This window comes from Drosophila elegans, unplaced genomic scaffold, assembly GCF_018152505.1.
Source record: "Drosophila elegans isolate 14027-0461.03 unplaced genomic scaffold, ASM1815250v1 contig_814, whole genome shotgun sequence".
Classification (NCBI taxonomy): domain Eukaryota; kingdom Metazoa; phylum Arthropoda; class Insecta; order Diptera; family Drosophilidae; genus Drosophila; species Drosophila elegans.
The window spans coordinates 5092505-5111215 of NW_024546167.1; the positions used below are offsets into that span (position 1 = coordinate 5092505).

At 39.9% G+C, this 18711-nt stretch overlaps 1 protein-coding gene and 1 long non-coding RNA gene across 12 annotated transcripts in view; one reads left to right on the forward strand and one right to left on the reverse strand.

Annotated features, from left to right (window-relative positions):
- LOC108138077 (calcium/calmodulin-dependent 3',5'-cyclic nucleotide phosphodiesterase 1) overlaps positions 1 to 18711 on the reverse strand; it is a 91257-nt gene that overhangs the window by 44963 nt on the left and 27583 nt on the right. For 2 of the 11 annotated variants that reach the window (XR_001774076.2, XM_041710163.1), the window contains exon 1: positions 5396 to 6276. The exons of 3 other annotated variants lie outside the window; for them this stretch is intronic. Coding sequence is in view for 7 of the 8 variants with exons in the window: in XM_041710163.1 (XP_041566097.1) it covers positions 5396 to 5864 (469 nt within the window). In the remaining variant the exon portion in view is untranslated. Of the gene's footprint in view, positions 1 to 5395; positions 6277 to 18711 lie in introns of those variants that run through there. 6 more of the 11 variants (XM_017260056.2, XM_041710162.1, XM_017260055.2 and 3 more) reach the window with 6 other exon arrangements.
- On the forward strand, positions 169 to 1316 carry LOC108138088. The gene is made up of 3 exons (XR_001774077.2): positions 169 to 297; positions 394 to 448; positions 523 to 1316. It is a non-coding gene; the product is annotated as an uncharacterized LOC108138088 (long non-coding RNA).

Below are 18711 nucleotides of genomic sequence, written 5' to 3' on the forward strand. Positions count from 1 at the left end.
TTTTTCAGCATATATTGATTTTATTTCGGTTCGTGCTACTTTAACACATTTCGTTTCTTAGTAATTAATTTACAGCTTACTGTAACTAATTTGTTAACTGAACTTATAGGAAACTGAAAAGCAACCCTACTTCTTCGGCTAAATAAATATCCACAATGGCTCGTATTTCTTCGTCTTAAATTGGTCATCCCTCAATGGAATTAAATAGCCGAGATTTTCCTCGTTTCAATATCTGTAAAAACACTTATCTTTCTGCTAAGCTTTTGGAACTATCCGATGGCAAAAAGGCAAATAAATGTAAGTGTTATCCTGCGACAGAAACTGCATCCCTCTATATCACTTTACAAATCCAGTCTCGTGTCGGAGAAAAACTATTTTATTTTTTGTTTTCAGCTGCACTTGAATACTGGGAAACTTGATAAATTATCATTGCCTGAGAGAATTTGAAGTGAGTGAGTTCAGCACTGAATGGGGAAAGTGTCAACAATCGTTCTTATTCAATTTGTTGCCGCTTTCAAACAGTTTCGCGATTTGCAAGGACTGCCGCAGTTGGCAGGCGTCTCTGCGAATTTCACGCACTGATGCCTCCGAACAGAAGGCATCCTTCGAAGCTGACTAGTTGGTCCATTGACAGAAGCCTTGGAAACAGAAACAGCAGCACCAGGAACCGGATATGCCAATGAAATTAAACCAAAATGCCTGCCCATTTACCAGGGCGGAAAGCTGACAAGGACAACAAGGACCTCTACGAGTGAAGGATTGACTGGAGCGTTCAGATTAGCCAGGCAATGTGTTCTGAGATCCATGACTTGTATGGTCAAAATAACTGTTTGGACTATCGTTAAGTTCTCAAGGCAATTAAATGTTCAATATTCTTTTAGATGAACTTAAAATGCAATGTTCAAAGAATACTTATAGATAAGCCCAAAGTTAAAAATACAAATAAAATTACAAGACTCTTTGAAACTTCAATCAAAAAACCAAGTTGAAACCTCTAAAAAGTTGTCAAGCGACTGAAATTTGCAGCCTGCTGAGGAGTACTTAAAAAGTTTAAATTACATTTAAGTTTACTTAGTGAAACTTCAGTGCGTCTAACTGAAAAGTGCCCCAAAAATCTGGGCGAAATTCGGTTGCAAATTATGGCAAGAACACCTTGTCGAATTGCCAGAACAACGACGTCGCGCTGTCTGGCTTTTGTTCTCTGACATTTGAGCAGCAGGCAAACAAGGATGACAAACATACCCACACTCACACACTGGCCAGCGAGTATGTGAGTGTTGAAGCCTTTGTGCCAGTTAGCCAAATTGTAGCAAACATGGTGGAAAAGCTCTGACAGGAGGCGGTGCACCTTGATGCCGAAACTGGCATCCTTTTCGCCAGACTTTAGCCGACCTTTCGGCGCTCGTGTTTCTGCAGTTGGCAGCAGCCATTTTGGACTCTGCCATATTTAATGTTTTTTTTTTTTGCCGACTTCATATATAGTACTCTTCGCAGACAGTCGCTGGCACCGCTTTTAACTGTTTTAATTAAAAAATTTCCAACGTTCGGGCCATTGGTAATCATTTTTATGTCTGCTCTGCCTTTGTCTGTGCGTTTTTCGAAGGGTTTAACGAAAATTGATTTTAAGCCTTTTTGCTTTTATTATTATGGCTGTTGCTGACACTCGAAGGAAAAAGTTGGCCCGCAGAGACTAAGGCAAATTGATTGGCAATTGAGAGGCCATTGCCATAAAAGAAAACACAGGGGGTACAGAAAGGACACAGAGCAGATGCATATATTATCCTTTAAAGTATGCTTTGGCCAAGACAGAGAGGCAAAACTCAATGACAATAAAACTTTATGTTCGCGTGTGTGTGTTTGTTGGTCGAGCTGTGCCTTTGTCGCATTCCTTAGCATTCGGAGAATTTTTGAGCGTTTTGTCTTCGAGCGGTATTTATGCTAATTTTATTAAATTTCCTTGTCGCTTTTGGCCAGAAAGGCTGAAGTACGAAGCATTTTAGCTATGCGGTCCCCATTGCCACGCCTGAGAATATGCCACTGATTCGGGTAATTCACGATTGGAAGTTTTCTTCCAGGGATCCAACCCTGAAGTTGTGGAAATTTCCTTGAGTTACGCGTTAATTTGGGTTAAATTATAACTGACTGGCTTTTCTTTGAGAAAAGTTTTCTTTTCTGTCTCTTGAGCCCCTGGGGATCAGTTAGCCCTTAGTCCATCATTATTGAATGCCTAACTTGTACAAAAAATTAACAATTAAGTTAACATTTTAGGTACGACTTTAAAGGGTAGGTTTTAATTTATACAAAAAAATAAAACTTCAATTTATTTAAATGGCCCCTAAAAGTTTGTTATAAAATATAAATCATTCAACTATATTTTTTCGGGTTCTATCGAATCTGAACGTTTCTTAATCGATCTTTATTAATAGCTCCATTTACTGCTTTCTTTGTTCTTGTTAAATTTAATTACTAAAAATCCATTTTCTAAAATTAGACAATGGCCAAAAGGATAACCCGTTGAACCACAAGCTAAATGAGCCACTTAACCCTTTTCTTCACGAGGAAAGGGTTTCTGGGAGAGAAACACTTTAAATATAAGGAGAAGGACCATCTGCTGTTTGCCGGCACATCAATTAGACTGCTGCCTGTGGGTCGATGTTGTCGATGCGTCCAACTTGTCGGCCGAACGCTTGATCAGCCAAGCGGTGCCTTCGAGCAGACGAGCACCTCGTCCCCAGAACCATCCATCTCCATCGCCGTCTCCGTCTCCATCTGCCCCATGTCAGACACGCCCCCTTCCAGAGACGAGACAAACAAATCGAGGGCCATAACCAGCAAAGGGGCGAAAGACAAAACAGCCGCGACCAGGCCGACAACAACAAGTGTAATATGTCAATTGAAGGACACTTCCAGCCAAACACTCGCACTCACACACACACACACACACAAACACATACTCGCGGCAAACCCTTGACTATTTATTGCAATGCTGTCTGCGCTGTCGCCGCAGGATATGCTACGGATATTTGCAAAATATTGCAGCGCCCATAAATTGAAACCCAAAAGGACAAGCCAAGCGGACCGCCAAGCGACTTGGCTAAAAAGGCACAAAAGAAGGCCGACCAAATGGGGTGGCGTGGCTTTTGGGACTGGGGTTCAAGCCAGAATTGGCCTGGCTTTGTCTCAAAATCGCCGCACGATTTGTGGCCGCTACGTGACCGGGCAAACGAGCCACCCCAGGACATTCCAGGACATTCGAGGACTCAAGGGGGCTGTGTGCTGTCGACTGCGGACCTGACCTTGGGCCAAAAGAATTGCCAATAGTATTCGGGCCCAATGTTTAATTTTTGTCTGTGCTGACTATTACGATGGGAAAGGAAAATAAATGCGATGGCGGATAAGGTTTAAAATATTGAGGATTTTCAAGAAATTAAAGGATTAAAGTTTTTGGGTAGCCAGTTCTCATTATAAATTCAATTTGTTTAAGTTTTTGGTATTATTTATGACTAGTCTTAAAAAAAAAAAACAAAATTTACTTTTTTAGCACTCCGACTTATGTGGGTTAAGGATATTTAAGAAATCATGATACTTATATTAATATTTTTTGAATTAACTAAGTTTAAAACCAGAAAGACATAAAAGGAAACAAACAGTTCCTTAAAGCTTATCAAATTAGAAGTATTAATTATAAAATAAAGTCCACTATTCAATAAGAACTGAATATAATTAACTTACATTTTCGAATTGGTCCTCACAAAATAGTCCATGAATCCTCTTGCTAGCTTAATAAACTAAAGTAATAACAAAGTTTAAATTAAAATTGACAATAATCTAATGCTTTCCAAATCCAAAGAGATGACTTTTCCATTTTCCTAAGCTTTTCTGGCAGCGAAATTGCATGCATATTTTGTCGAATATCTGATGCATTCCATCGGTACCTGGCAATTTCGTTTCCTCCCCGAGCACAATTCATGAATTTTAATCTGAAGTGGCCCTGCACACCCACTTTAAGCTTACATTGTGGTCCCGGCCAGTTTATTAGCCAAAACACAACAGACCGGCGAGAGCCATGTAAACTGAGCCAAAAGGGAGCTGCGAAGGAAACGGAAGGCCATCGTACATATGGCCAGCAGAAGGCGGCTATCAAAGCTGGCCAGAACTGCTGCCACTCAAAATGGACGAGGCCCGAAGAACCTTGTTTACCTGGCAATAGACTTTTAAATTTACCCTCCGTATGTACGCAACTGCCTGGTGATCTAAGCGTTGGTGGTGGCCAGGATATTCTGCGTGGCATATGCAGAACGTATAAAAAGTTTCTCATAAATTTTTACCTCAACTCGGCTCGGTACGACGAGAATCCTAAATGAATTGTTGCCACTCGGGTGGCATAGGGATAGGGGGAGATAACTTTTATAATAGCCCAACTCGTTGGAAATTCAATTTCATTTTCAATTTAATGCTGCAACGGGCCACGAACGTACCTGCTCTGCAGAGAATTACCCTCAATCTACTGCTTTTTGTGGAGCTTTTTTTGTTGCCATTTGAATTGACTTACCTGCAATGAAATGATAGAAAAATAAGTATCAGACGACCCGTATTATTTTATGAGTTTCAAGAAGAAAAATGAGTAGCTCGAAATTAATTCTCCTTTTTGTTCACGGAGTTCAGGAAGAAGAAAAAGCCGGGAACAAAGGCCAGTTGCATTCAAGGTGACTCTTTCTGCACATTGGTTGTGCTTCATAAATAAAGCCAAGCATCCCATTTGTTCTGGTCTTAAACATGCTTTATTTGCCCCCATTCCATTATGCAAGAGATGTAAACATTTTATGTAGTAATTTGTTAAAAAAAACATTGATTATTTATTAAATAATATGCCTTGTAGCTTGCAATGTATTAGCCATTGGGATATTTTAAGGAATATGTTTAAATATTTTTTAAGGAATCGATTACAATTTTCATTCCAAGTAGTATAAAGTGTTTTCACGTGTTAGCAAAAAATAAATGATACATTTTTAAAATTAACTTGTTTGAAATGTTCTATACTTAAAATCTAAATTTTAAATATATATTTTTTTAAAATTTATTTACTATGTGTAATTTTTCCTTTAATTTGTATTAAACTAGTCTTAATGAAAATTACTTTTTTAAACAAGCCATTTAAAAATGGTTTCCTGAAATGATTTTCTTTTAGTTCTGAACACTTAAGTATTGAATTAGGTTTTTTATCATTTTTAGCAGTCTCCACAATTCCTTAAGTTGTCAATTAAGTGTAAACTATTTTCCTAAATTTAAACATTTTCTTTAAACCCATTCAGAAACAGTTTTCTTTTGCCCTTCCTTCCAACAACACTTCTTTTGTCCTACCTTCCATTGTGCTTGGTGGAGAAGGTTAACTTACCTATGACGTAGGAGTACCCGTCCAGCGTGAGGACGCATTTGCGGGTGGTGGTGCCCACAAGGCCGCCCAGGACACTGACGCCGATGCCGCTGGAGCCGCCGGACGGGTACCTGGAGCTGTTGAGCCGGTTCGCCTTGCCGGGACTGGAGGACATGGCCACCGGACTGCCGACCTCGCAACTATTCAGACTCTCGCGACGCGGCTGGGCCTCGAGCCCCACGAATTCGTCCCGCCGTTCGCCACCGGACACAAGGACACCGTCGCTCGAGTGATCGCGTTTCTGATCGCGATCTGCGTGACGCAACCGGTTGCGCGGTAGGCGGGGAGCGGGAATGGCGGTGGGGGCGGTAGCGGGATGGGGAACGGGAGCGGTAACGGTAGCGGTACCCCCTTCCTCCTCCTGGCCAACGTTTAATGTTTGCGGCTTGTCGCGTCGCGTGGGCATCGTCTCGTCCAATGTGTCGCCCATTTTCTTAACGATTCTGATCAGCACGTTCTCGGTTAATCGGTGGATTTTTGTTATGTCTCGAAATGCATTTTACGAAACCGTGGGAAGTTATTTGCCTTGTCGACGTACGCCAGTTGTGTTTAAATTTTATTAAAATTTTATTTTTAAATTTCTCACTATTAAAATTCACTTTAAATCACAATATCATTTCGCTACGGAATTTTATGATGTCTTTCTGGGCAAAATTAAATTGAAATCAGATTCACAAATTAAAATTGAATGGTACAAGTTAAATCAGGCAAAACAATTGATTGGTATTGCGCATACGCAGTGTTGTGCGTTCGCTAGCTAACCAAAATAACGCAATCAAGTACACCGAAGAATAAAAATCGTGAGTTTACTTTCACAAAAAAAAGATGTCGTAAAATATTTTTATTAAACTTTTAATGATTGAATTATTTTGTTTTCTTTTAATGTGTGTTGTTCATAAAGAATTAAAAATCGACTTTATCACATAGTAATAAATAATTCTGTTGACAATTTGTTCTTTTCAATTCGCTCACTGTCAGTTTTATGGGATTTTACTAGGCAACATTTTTGAGGAATGACAGTCTATTTTTCCTTGTTTTGGTGTACGTACACAGCCCTGACTCTAATTGCACTTTTTTTCCAGCTGCCGTCAATTATTTGGTTCGCTTGTCTGTTTTCTCCATGGCCCTGCCACTCCACTCCACTCATTTTGACTGACATTGTTTGGCGTTATTTGATTCGGATTTTATCGCCCTTCGTTGGTCAGTTTGTCATTGGATTTTTTGCATATTTGTCATAATGCCCGTCCATTTATCAAAAATCCATCACTGCCAAATGGATTTTCGTTTTCTCTTTTTACCGTGTCCTCCTTTATTATTGTTGTTTATGTTTCGTGAAACAATTTGTTTCAACAACACGGATGACAGCGTTTCAACTGTTACTGTGCTTCATGTGTGGCCTACCCAAATGTATTTTTATAAACATATGTATATTTATACTGATTTAAAAAATATCTATTCTTTTCCGAGTCGTTGGCTTGTCACGTTCAGCAAATAAAGCTGAATGGCGACACTTTTAAGGCGACATGTGACTCGAGGGAATGGAAGAGAAAACTCTTTCTGCTGTTGGCACGTGGCCTAAGCGTTTCACTCGACTTGACTTGACTTGGCCAAAAAGGCAGCTGCGATACGTGCCGTCTTTGGGGAATGTTGCAGGTTCTTGCTGCTGGAGAAGGATTATTAGTTCAATGCTAAAAAGAGGGGGCTTCTATGATCATTAGCCACCTAATTCAAACATAAGCAAATGGCGCCACTGGGTCTTTCATTTAATAAGCGCGCTGAAATATGCAAAGCTATGAAAGCCAAAAGTTGAGAGTCTGCTATGAATTATGAACTATCTCGTCTGGCTGTAATTAAAATAACATTGCCAAAACATAGTTGTGCAAGCGAACGTTTTGTTTGGTTAACATATATTTGCATTTGTTGTAGACTCTTGAGATAATGAAATATCTGTTTTAAACCTAATATTATGGGGCTAATATCATGTCATAATAATTTGGAATATCTTTAAAGAGCAAATGCCTTGCTGTAGTTTATAGACTTTAATCAACAAACACAGCAGAATTGTTTCGCTCCGAGATTGTTTTCCCTTACTAAACTCTGACCACTGGAAGGTAAACAGATGAATTCCAAATGATAATCATAAAATTTTAATTAAGCTTTTATGTACACACATATATATTATTCGTTTTGTTGTTCTTTGAGAATGCCCGCATTGGGTGAAAACTGAAAATTGCCTGCCTGCCCTTTTGTCCTTTTGCCGAGCGCTTTGTGGTTGAGCTTATTGTTGTTGCCCCTGCTGCGTTGTCCACTCAATTGAGTGGCGCCAAATCGAGAGGCAAATGTCAGAAGCAGCTGACAGGACTTATGTAATCCTGCCTAAGGACAGCTTTAAGTTTCGTTGGCTCTTTAAGGAGCAAAAATATTGCGCATACGCCGCGTTAATCAGTCTGCCTAATGAGGTATCAATAACAGCGCCTTTACGACTCAATTAACGAAAGATGGTTTGGCTGAAATCAATGCCCTGAGCAACACCCAAAAAGATATTATGACCGGGTGGAGAGAACATTTTGCGTTGCAATTTTTGTTTGTGGCATCATAAATCGCGAAATTCGCCCTATCTTTGCGGTCAGAGGGGGTGGATAACCCTGCGGGTTCAGAGAACTCCTTTCATGGAATACATTTTAAATTTATACGCATCGGACAGCAAGGGTCCTGGCCATTTATCCAGCCCCGCCCACATTTCTTATTGGTTTCGGGCGCAAAGTTTGGCGACCCGCATTACTAATGCTGTTTATTATAGTTTTTGTTCATTTATCTGTACATCAGCTTATACTATATGGTCCTCTATTCGACTTTGCTCCCGATGATGAGCCACAAAAGTCAGCCAGCAGTCGAAAAGTTTCAATGAACTCTCGTCTGTCAGCCGTTTAAACCAGCATCGTAAACATGTCTATCCGAAGGACTCCATCCTCAACTTGCTTGCCTTTAGCTTTTTGCCACACTGATCTGAGAGATGAAAGCTGGATGCGGCCCAAACAAATGAACTCAGATAGATAGTCGTAGCAAAGTCAATTATTTAATTAAAAGCTGTCACTTGCCAGGGCTCAATGGAGCCGGTTAATGTGGGCGTTGAAGCCAAGTCAAGGCGTGGCGTGACCCAACATGAGGGCTGTTGGTCGGAGGAAAACATTGCAAGTAACAGGAGAATAATAAAAGTGAAGCGACAACACCATCTCATGGCAATAATTAAAAGCGCATACACAATTCAGTTGGAAAAGGGGCAGAGCAAAATGCCGCATAGCAAAACATACACAAGGCACAAAACTGGCTGGCATGCTAAAACAATTGTATTATTGCAGCTGGGATCAAAGATAAACAATGGGAAGTGCCTTTCGATGCAGGCCATTAAAATAGGCAATTTTAGAAAACTATTATTTGATGAAAGGCGTTTGTTCGCGTGCAGCAGAGAACGTGTATTTTCAGCCACAAATAATAGACTCGTAATTGAAAGATTGTCAAATTAATTTTAAATTCAAATATTTGAAATGGACAAAATATGGGTCAAAAGTAATTAAGCAAGCCCATTTTAAATAATTTTATGGAATGATTTGAAAAGAAAATCAAATAAATATTACCATAAATAATATTTTTCAAAAATAATCATATGTCTATATGGTACTATAAGTTTTGTAACCAAGTTTTACAAACAAATAAAATTAAAAAAATGTTAAAGCAACATTCAATGTAGTTCCGATATTCTATATCCTTTTTAGCCCTATACCTCTTAATGATTATTCATTTGATTGCCTAACAAGTTAAGGGACATTGTCATTCTTTTGAAAAGTAAATGTCATGTTTTGATCTCGAGTCGCCCTTTTGTTTCGGTCAGTGCATATTAAATGGAGCTGCATTGTCGCCCATGTCATTTGCACATATAAACGGGTGTATATACTTGTGCCTGCGCTACGGTTTCCCCCGTTTTAATTGTTGTAATTTTGTGTTGTTGCTGCCTCTTGACACGACCCGTCCATGTTGTTCGCTGGTGTAATTTGGCTCGATGTTGGGGGGGCGCCAGTGCGTCGCCGTTGCGGGCTTGTCTCGGCTCTCGGGTAAATAAAAGATGAGTTAAAGTGCGATAGTTTGGGGCCAAGAATGTTGCGCAGGACGGCAGGCCTGCCAGGGAAAAGGACGAAGGACGAAGGACTCAAGACTCGGCGAATCGCACCCGTTAATCACACACCACATTCTGCGTCCGATCGATGCGAGATGCAATAAAAAACAACAAGAAGAAATTGCATGTATTTGAAGGGGAGCTCGAAAAACAAACTGAGCGACAGGAAGTGTGCAATAAATTTACCAACAGCCCGAAGGGTTGACACTTTGCGGGAAAGTCGGAGAAAAAGTCGGGGAAAATAGAGAAAGAGATAGAGTGAGAATTCCTTGACTCGGCTCATTAGCATTTTGGGGCAAAAGGAGAAACACGGAGCCATATGAGGCCAAATGTGAAAGAGGAAGCCAGACAGGCTGACTTGACTTTGTCCACCTCATCATCGTCTACATCATCATCATCATTGCTATTGGCTTCGGGAACAGCATTTACATTGCAAATTGTTTCTGTTTTTTGTTATTTATACACCCAGGACGACTCCCAGCTGTGGGTTAAATGCAGTTCCTGCCACAAAGTCCCATTTACATAGAGGGACAAGCGTCGGAGGCGAAACGGCAAACAAATGAGAAAAGTCGCATTATTAATTTGCCGCACCGCACGACCATAAATAAGGATGTCTGTCCACGGATTCCCCCCGCCCCTCTTCGCCTCGCGCTTCTTTCCCATACATATAATTCAAAGAACCTCCTCGGCATCCTTGTCCATATGTTTCGCTTTTGCGGCTCGGTTTTTTCTCCCTACGCTCTACACAATTTTCTCTAGCAATTTATTACTATTTTGACTTGTAGATGTGCTGCTTTCTATCTGTGTGTGCTTTACTATCTGTGGTTTGAGTCCTTCTCTCTTCTTCCTCTTCTTTTACTTTTTGCTCTGCGACAATTTGTAAAGCAGGCAATTGTCCTTATTAGCCGCTTATTTATAGCCATGTTTGTTTACTCGTTTTCCCATTGACACATAAACAATGCGAAAACGATGATAGGGGAGTTGGCGTTTTCCCGGGATAAAATAATTGCCACAGATTGGCAATCAACCATGCGAAACTCCATGCAACAGGTCGCCCAGGGTCAATTGGAACAAAATCAATGGACTTTCGGCAGGGAATTGAATATGGAATTATAATTATATTTTCATAAGCATTGGGAAATTGATTGCCTGGTGTAAGCAAGTCAATGGGCTCTTTTGGATTAGAGATGAAAATAAATATTATTTTCAATATCTTATCGGTATTAATATAAACAATTGTAATATTATAGATTTTATATTTCTGCATTAGATAACTTTAGTTAACTTCTGCAGAGAGTTGGCTTGTGGACTTCGAATGGCCGCTCATTAAACTATTTCCAAACCGATTAATTTGTATTTCGATAAAATCGATACGTTATTTCCGATATAATTTTGCACTCCTCGCACATCTCTATGAGTAAGTAATACAGCAAGCAGAACTACAGCGAGGATTTGACTTGATTGCTGATGAAAATTTATTAAATATTTAATGGGGAACAGGAAGCTTTTTTCCAACCCTTTAAAGCGACTCCCAAGGCTGTTTCCTCCCTGCTAACAGCTCCAAGTCATTTTAAATTACTGCATAATGAGTTGAGCCACCTTTCACAAGCGGTGGGGGAAAAACTGGGTCGTTGAAAGCTTTTCGGGCGACTTTCTGAACATAAAGAACATTGTCAAATCAGCGACATTTTTATTGCCACCCAGAGCGGTTACCACGCCCCCTTCGCCTCCGCCTCCCTCACGCCCACTGGGCAGATCATACATGTAAATTTTAGTATGTATGTGAGTCAGTTATGCCTGTGCTCGCTTACATGCTGATGATGTCTTTATTAAACGCATAAATAAATTGTCAAAAAATGTGTGAGCAAAAAAGACGTAAGAAAGTGCCAGAAAAGGGGGCGGACGGGGGTAGGGGCAGGGGTTTGGGAACCGAGAGGAGTAACTTTCAGATGCGTTTATGGTGCTTACATTTTAGCTTTGCTTTATGTACCTGCCAGGGCGACAAATAGAAATGTTCGTGGGCGTTGGGGACCGCCGCATAAAACTTATTTCTCGAGGCTTCCCTCCGGGTTTTTTCGTACATTTCCTGTTCTTGGATACTTTTTCACGCTGTTGACTTTGTCAATGTTTTATGGTCTTATTCCTGTTCAGCTGCAGACAATTGTCAATTAAACAAAAGGTTGAGAGGAGCTTGCCCTAGGGCCTGGCACCGAGCAAGACCACAAAGGAACCTCAGAACGCACTGCAGAAAAGTTGTCAGTTCTGGGGTGGCGATGTGCCACGTATTTATTATTTATGACATACGCAGTGCAGAAAGGGAAGAATGGAAAACCTAGGCAAAGGAGGGAGGCGATTTGCAGAAGGATTGTGCCTGTCCGGAGGGAAAAGTTTAAGTTGCTAAATATGGTGCCATAAATTTTACCGCCTTTGGTTTTAATAAAAAAAACTGAGTTTTTCCTAAAGCGTTTAGAACGTTTAACAAAGTTTTTAGATACTAGCGAGAATTACAAAACTTGCTGATATTTCGCACCTTACCTTATAATTAATAAACTTATCTGGTCTTTTAAACGTTTAAAACCTTTAAATAAGTTTCCAGCTATATGCGAGAATAAAATTGTTTTATTTTACAGGCTTATGTATATCTAAGCCTGAAGTAAGCGCGATTGAAGTGTATAGCTAAAAAACATTTTTGAAAATCAGAACTGGTAATCAAAATCAATAAATTTTGTTAGCCGCAACGAAGCTAACATTATTCCAGTTTTGTATCTTTCTTCGTGGCTTACCATATAATAAGGTACAAGGTATACCCAGAGTCCAGCGCTGCTTTCAAAGTCATTAATGTGGCTTCATTTGCATACGTTCTATCTGCTGCCCATTTCCCCTCTATTATGTACATCCCTATCTGCTGCTCTGCAGTGGGTGATTAGTCGTCGACCAACGTCTATCAACAGTTTACCCTAATGCCCGAGCAACATGCAACACTAGAACTGACCTCATTCTGTTTACATTTGCAGCTGTTGCTGCCACCATGCACCACCCAACCACTGAACCACTGAGCCACCGAATCACCCACCAAGCTGCACCCACACACCCACCGTTGATTGTCTGAAAGTTGTGCTCGGTTCTTGTGCAACTCATTGGAACCGAGTGTGGTCCAAAACAAATCAAGGCAACGACGTCTTTGTTGCTGCTTTTGCGGCAAGTTCTTGGGTTTTCGATTTCTCTTTGGACTGCAAAACTTTCTGCAACAGTCTTTGCATAAAGCCCCACAATTGTTGCCTGGGCCGTTAAATGCAAACACTTCATTTGGCCATCCCGAACGAAGGAAACTTTCGATTAGTGCCAGAATGGCCAAACAACTTTGGCCAGGAACCCCAACAAAGTCTGTTAACTGTTTTGGCCATAAACGTGGCTCTGTGTAAGAGTCGTACGTATGCGTTTGTGTGGGAGTCGTAATCTTGGCCGAAAAAGTTGGCAATATGGGAAATTTGTTCCACTCAAGCGGAAAATGGCAAGGAATCGAAGTAATGGAATGAACTTGCTTGCATTTCGGAAATGCAACTTGTGTTTTATGCCTGACTGGTGGCACTTAAATTGGCTATCAGTCTCTGGTATTTGTTTTAGAATTATACGTTTAAATATACCTTTTAAAATTGCATATTTATAAAGTCTTTATCTCTTCAAAGCATTGGAATTGGTTTTAGAATTATACATAGAAAGGAATTTATAAAAAAACCTATTAAAATTGCATATTTATAAAACCATTCTTCTCATAGCATATTTATTTTATAGTTTATTAATTTCAGCACCATCCGATAAACAGCCATTTATTATTGACTTTAATTCAATATTTGTGATCATATTATGCTTAAAATTGTACTTTATTTGAATGTTACATCATATTTATGAAAGGCATATTTAAGGGATTTCTCTTGAAAGGGTTATCTCTCATCGTATACTGAAATTTTCTTTCCCTTTTTCCGTCCACCTCATACCACCCCCTGTGTGTATTTGAGCAATTTTCGTTTTGATGTTTGCTTATTTGTATTTGCCATACACACAGCACACAAAGTTGTGACTTTTTGGGTAAATAAACAGGCCCATCCTGCTTTCGCCCCCAAAGTCGCTCCACCACTCTGCTGACGATTTGGCGAATCACTTTGAGAGTCCTGGCACTCGACACCACTTGGCCTGCTCCTTGCCAAATGATGCGCCATTTCTCAAATCTTTTCGGGCACGCAACAACAGCGATTTGAACAGTATTCTCACATGTAATGGTGTGAAATTCAAAATGGCGCCAGAGGTTTTGCCTTCGGCCATTGTCATTTATCAAGTTTATTAGCGGACCAAAATTGCTAGGGTAGGGGGTCGGGAAAACATCTATTCATTTGTTAAGGTATTCGAGCAATTAAATGCGATTTATGAGGTTGTATGCCTAGCATTTTTGGAGCGCCCGGAGTGTTAACGTACATTAGTGACATCATCAAATGCATACCCAAGTGTAGCCATAAATTTGTGTACCTTTGGATGATGCAATGTCAGGCACATGGGGAATATAATGAAAAGCATCTTAGGATGAGTTGGCACAATATTTAGCAGGCATTTTTTGTCTTCCCTTTTTGAAAATTTTCAATACCTATAATTATTTTTCCGTACTAATTTTTAATTAAAAGTTTTAAAATATATAAGCTAAAGGGGGTTACAAGACTTTTTGTATTGGGGCTTACCAAACTGCAAATGGCACAACATTGCGGTTATCTTCCGCCTGCTGCAGAACAAGGTATTGCAATTATGATTATGTATATCCTGGAAAATTGCGCCTGCCCTCTGCCGTTTTGGCCTCAACAAATTCTTGGTGTTTGCATGGTGCAGGAAACTTTGGCTAAGCCCGAAAAAGTATGCAACACTTTCGCACAGCTTTTCAGCTTTCGAGAATGTTGAACGGCAAAAGGAACTTGCAAACGCCAGAAACTACTACCGATCCAGTCCGGATTTATAACCCCTTTCGAATCCCGCCCCATGAGCAACTTCCTGAGCAGTTTGTGCAGCACCGGCTTTTGACGCTTTTGGCATGTTTATCGCCTCGCCCGAACCGAGTTGAAATGGCCAAATTGGCTGAGGGCCAAGTCGAGCAAGACAGAGCCGTTGCGAAATGGCTGCCCAAGTTCGGCCGTGGCACTCTCGACTGCTTTGTTGGTATTAATTAAAAGCAAATTACACTTGCTTTTTGTTTTCTGTGAAAACAGAAAAACTTTAGCTGCAGCATCATTAAAAACTTCTTAGAATTGTTTTTTTCTCTTTTAGCTGGGAGTTTTGCGTCACATTTCATGAATCAACAACTTGATTAGCAATTCAAATGCGCCGACTTTCTCACCCGCCTGCGCTGATTTCCACCTGCCCGAGTTCCCAGGACAACAGCTGGGCCACGGCAACCGAAGTTTTCCCAATTAAAGTGGCTTTCAAAATAAACCGCAGCCGAAATTCGGAATGGAAAAAAGCGTCTGCCAAAACTGCCAGAAAATTGTCAATGAAGAAACAGCGAACAGGACAGCGAAAAAAAAAATTTAATTTGTTTACCCGACAAGTAAAAGGACATTTTGCAGGACCCTTTTTTTTGCGCGGCTACAAATGACTGCGTTGTGTTCTGCGGCCTCTGTGGCTGGCAGGCAACCAAGTAAAACACAGATACAAACGCATACGTATAGGCAGACCCACACAAACGCACAATGTGGCATAGTTCTAGGCGCGCTGAAATTTGAAACCATTTCTCTGGGCCTCCCCAACACAACACACACCACACAACATATACCCAAACACAAACACAAACAGAGGCAATGAATGCGAATTTGTCCCAAGCCTCAGAAAACGTTTCAAATTGTCAGCAAAAAGTTTACAGATTCGGTATCCACATCCACACCGCTCATTCGTTTCCCATTTTGAAGTTGTGATTTCGAGTGGCAATCAATTTAGCCCACTAAAGTTATCCAAAAGTTTTGCGCTTAAATTTAAAGTCATCTTGTGTGTTTCCTTAGTATATATTCAAGCATACGCTTTGTGGTATAATGGCTAATTGGAGATGAATGCAAATTAAGCATATTTGTTTGACATAAAATGACGAGTGAGAGGCAATATTTAGTTGAAATCTATGGGGGTATTTTTAAAATTAAACACCTTGGTTTGGCTCTTAAAGTTTTAAAGTGTTTCTTAGGTTATTTTTTGACTTTAAATGGATTTTATTTATATTTCTTTTCACTTAAGGTAATTGTATTATCCTTAAAAAAGATGACCCCAACTTTTCCCGCCCAATAAGCTCTTAACGCTACTGTCTCTGCCCCTCTTGTGTCTTGCTACGCATCCACTCTCATCTGAATAATTAGGCTAGCCGCCATAAATTCATTATGCCATTAAGTGCAAGTCGTCAAATTGCCGCAGCGGTTGGGGTAGCTTTATATTATATAAACGAGTATATGGCCTGATGGATCGAAAAATCGTTGCATATAGTTAGGCTTCGATTGGCACTTGTCGGTGTTTGTACTTGTGTGTGCGTGTGTGTGTGTATGCTCAGCGTCGCCAGGACCATTAAGCCAACGCCTCTGCGGATCGAATTTCGTTGCAAGGCTGCGCGGCGAAGTATGCTACGGTAAACGGCGAAATAACTTCATCAATTTCGCCAATATTCCATTATCGTCAGCACAAGTGCGGCAGTGTGTTTGTGTGTGTGCGTGTGTACATAAAGGCCAATGGTCCAGTGGGTGTGAGTGTTGATTTTATTAGGCTGCCGAACAATTGTTTGTTCAAAAGTTTTTCACACACCAAAGTCAGCATTGTCTGCTCTTCGGCTTTAGCTTTTGATTTTTCCTTGGTTTTTTTTTTTGTCAAGCACGTCCTTGCCTTGTCGATGTCCCCAACGGTCTTGCACGTTTGCTTCTCGGACATTTCTTGCGATTATTGATTAGATAAAAACACACAAGAAAGCCCCCGATAGCCAGGCTGGATGAAACAAAAACAAAGGAAGCGTAAAGCCGACGCCGTACAAGCTTAAATAAAAAGGAAGAAAACGAAGCAAGCTTGACGGCACTTAAGTCACTTAACTTGGCCAGTGGGAGCGACTGTTATCTACTCGATAAGTTGAGAGTGGGTGAGAATTAGACAATGACAACATACTATATATTGAGTCAGCGGGTAGATCTTCTTGATTAGCAAAAGGAACTTTAAGCCGAAGTTGTAACAACAATATATAAAGAGAAGCAGGGATATGGACTATTTTGCTCTAAATTCAAAGAGCATATTTTATAAGAGTCGGCAGTGCATGGTTTTTAACAGGAAATCACATTACACATTCATTGAAAGACCTTTCTTTAAGCAAATACATTTAGTTATCAAAAATCATACAATTTACTTGTCTTTTATATATGTTTCTCAAAGGAAACTTTATTTTAAACGCCACGTGGATATACAAAAAGGGCTAATAAATTCCTATCAATGTCACAGAAAGCCAAGCAGCATAAATGATTTTATGCGATGTCTGATTTGGCTGACACCTGCCCAACATTTTCAAACTTTCTGTCAGTCAATCAAAAGAGTCGAAATGGCGTTTAATTTTTATAGCAGACGCTTTTCCGCCTCACTACTCAGCAATCCGAAAAGAAAAACATGCAAAAAGCTAAACAAAGGCAGCGAAAACAATGCCAAACAACGAAGTAAAATAACAAAACAAAAGCATCGTCATTTCCACGTCGCCAAGCAAACAAACCAAATATTTAAAAAAAAAGAGAGTGAGAAACAAAAGAAGGAAAAGGCAGCCGAAAGAAAAGCCGCACATTAAAAAATTTTGAGAACATTTTCGGAACAGAGCGTTCCCTATTTTTTGTGGCGTCAGCAATTTTTGTTTTGAACTTTTCTCAGGTTGCTCGCTGACATCTAAATTTATCTATAAACAAGGGCAACAAATCTACGCTTTTCAGTATTTGTTTTTGCTTGTTTGTTCGTTTGAAAACAAAAAACGAAAACATTATGACAGGCTAATTGAATTGATGTTAATTTTGTACACGTCTTTATCTAAATACGCGCTTTTTGTTTTCTTTTCAGAATGTAAGCTGAATGACCAAAATTTCCGCTTATTCCTTTCAAGGTCTGTCGCTTTAATTATCACATATCTGTGGATCATTTGCGCTGCACTTAATGACACTCGATTGTCCAGATTAAATCGTATTCGTAATTAACACCCAAAGGGCATCGTTAACATCATTTAAGACAGTTAAGACAGTTCCAGAAAAGCGCACAGCGAGTGGTCCACACTTCCCCTTTTGGCCAGATTAAAACCCGTTTTTGGCTCGGACCTCCGCCTCTGCACTTGTGATCATCGAATGCGGAATATGAAGATGGCAAGTGGTCAATGCAGATACGATGACAAAGGGCAATTGGAATATGAAGTGCCGGGTGGACGGGAAAAATGTGAAGCGAAACCATCGACAAGGTAATACCCTTTAAAAAGGTTGATTGGTTTTATGTGTAAGATAGAGAAATGAATCACCAAAGCTTATGATACGAAGTATACAATTATTTGGTTTGACTTCAAATAAGCTAAACTAGTTATCATATCAATGTTAAAATTCGAAACTCAATGAAGGGTCTAGACTTTGTTATGAATTCAGGTTAAGAGTTTGTAAATAACTAAATTATCAATGCAATTTGTAGTTAGGAAGTTTCATGACTTTTATTGATGTAACAACAGCCAAAAATAATTTTTATGTGAAGCTAAAACTTTACATAAACAAATTTCATGTTGCATTTAGCTAAGACTAAGTGGGCTGGCAATCGAGAAAAAATTGTCTTTACTGACAAAAAAGGCTTTCTTAAAACTGTTGACTTCTAAGATTGTAGAAAATATAATTAAATGGTTGGGAACTCTTACTTCTGATTTAAAAAAAAATGTACAAAAAATGACTGCACATACATTGTATGGAGTCTTTCTTTGGCGTTGCACAAACCATGTGCTCAATAACTCAGAAAATGAAGAGTCAGCCGCAGCTGGCATTAAAAAACGTAAATGCCTTTAATTAAATTGCCCGTCTTTCTGTCCTGAGTGGCCAGCTCCTGCTCCTCC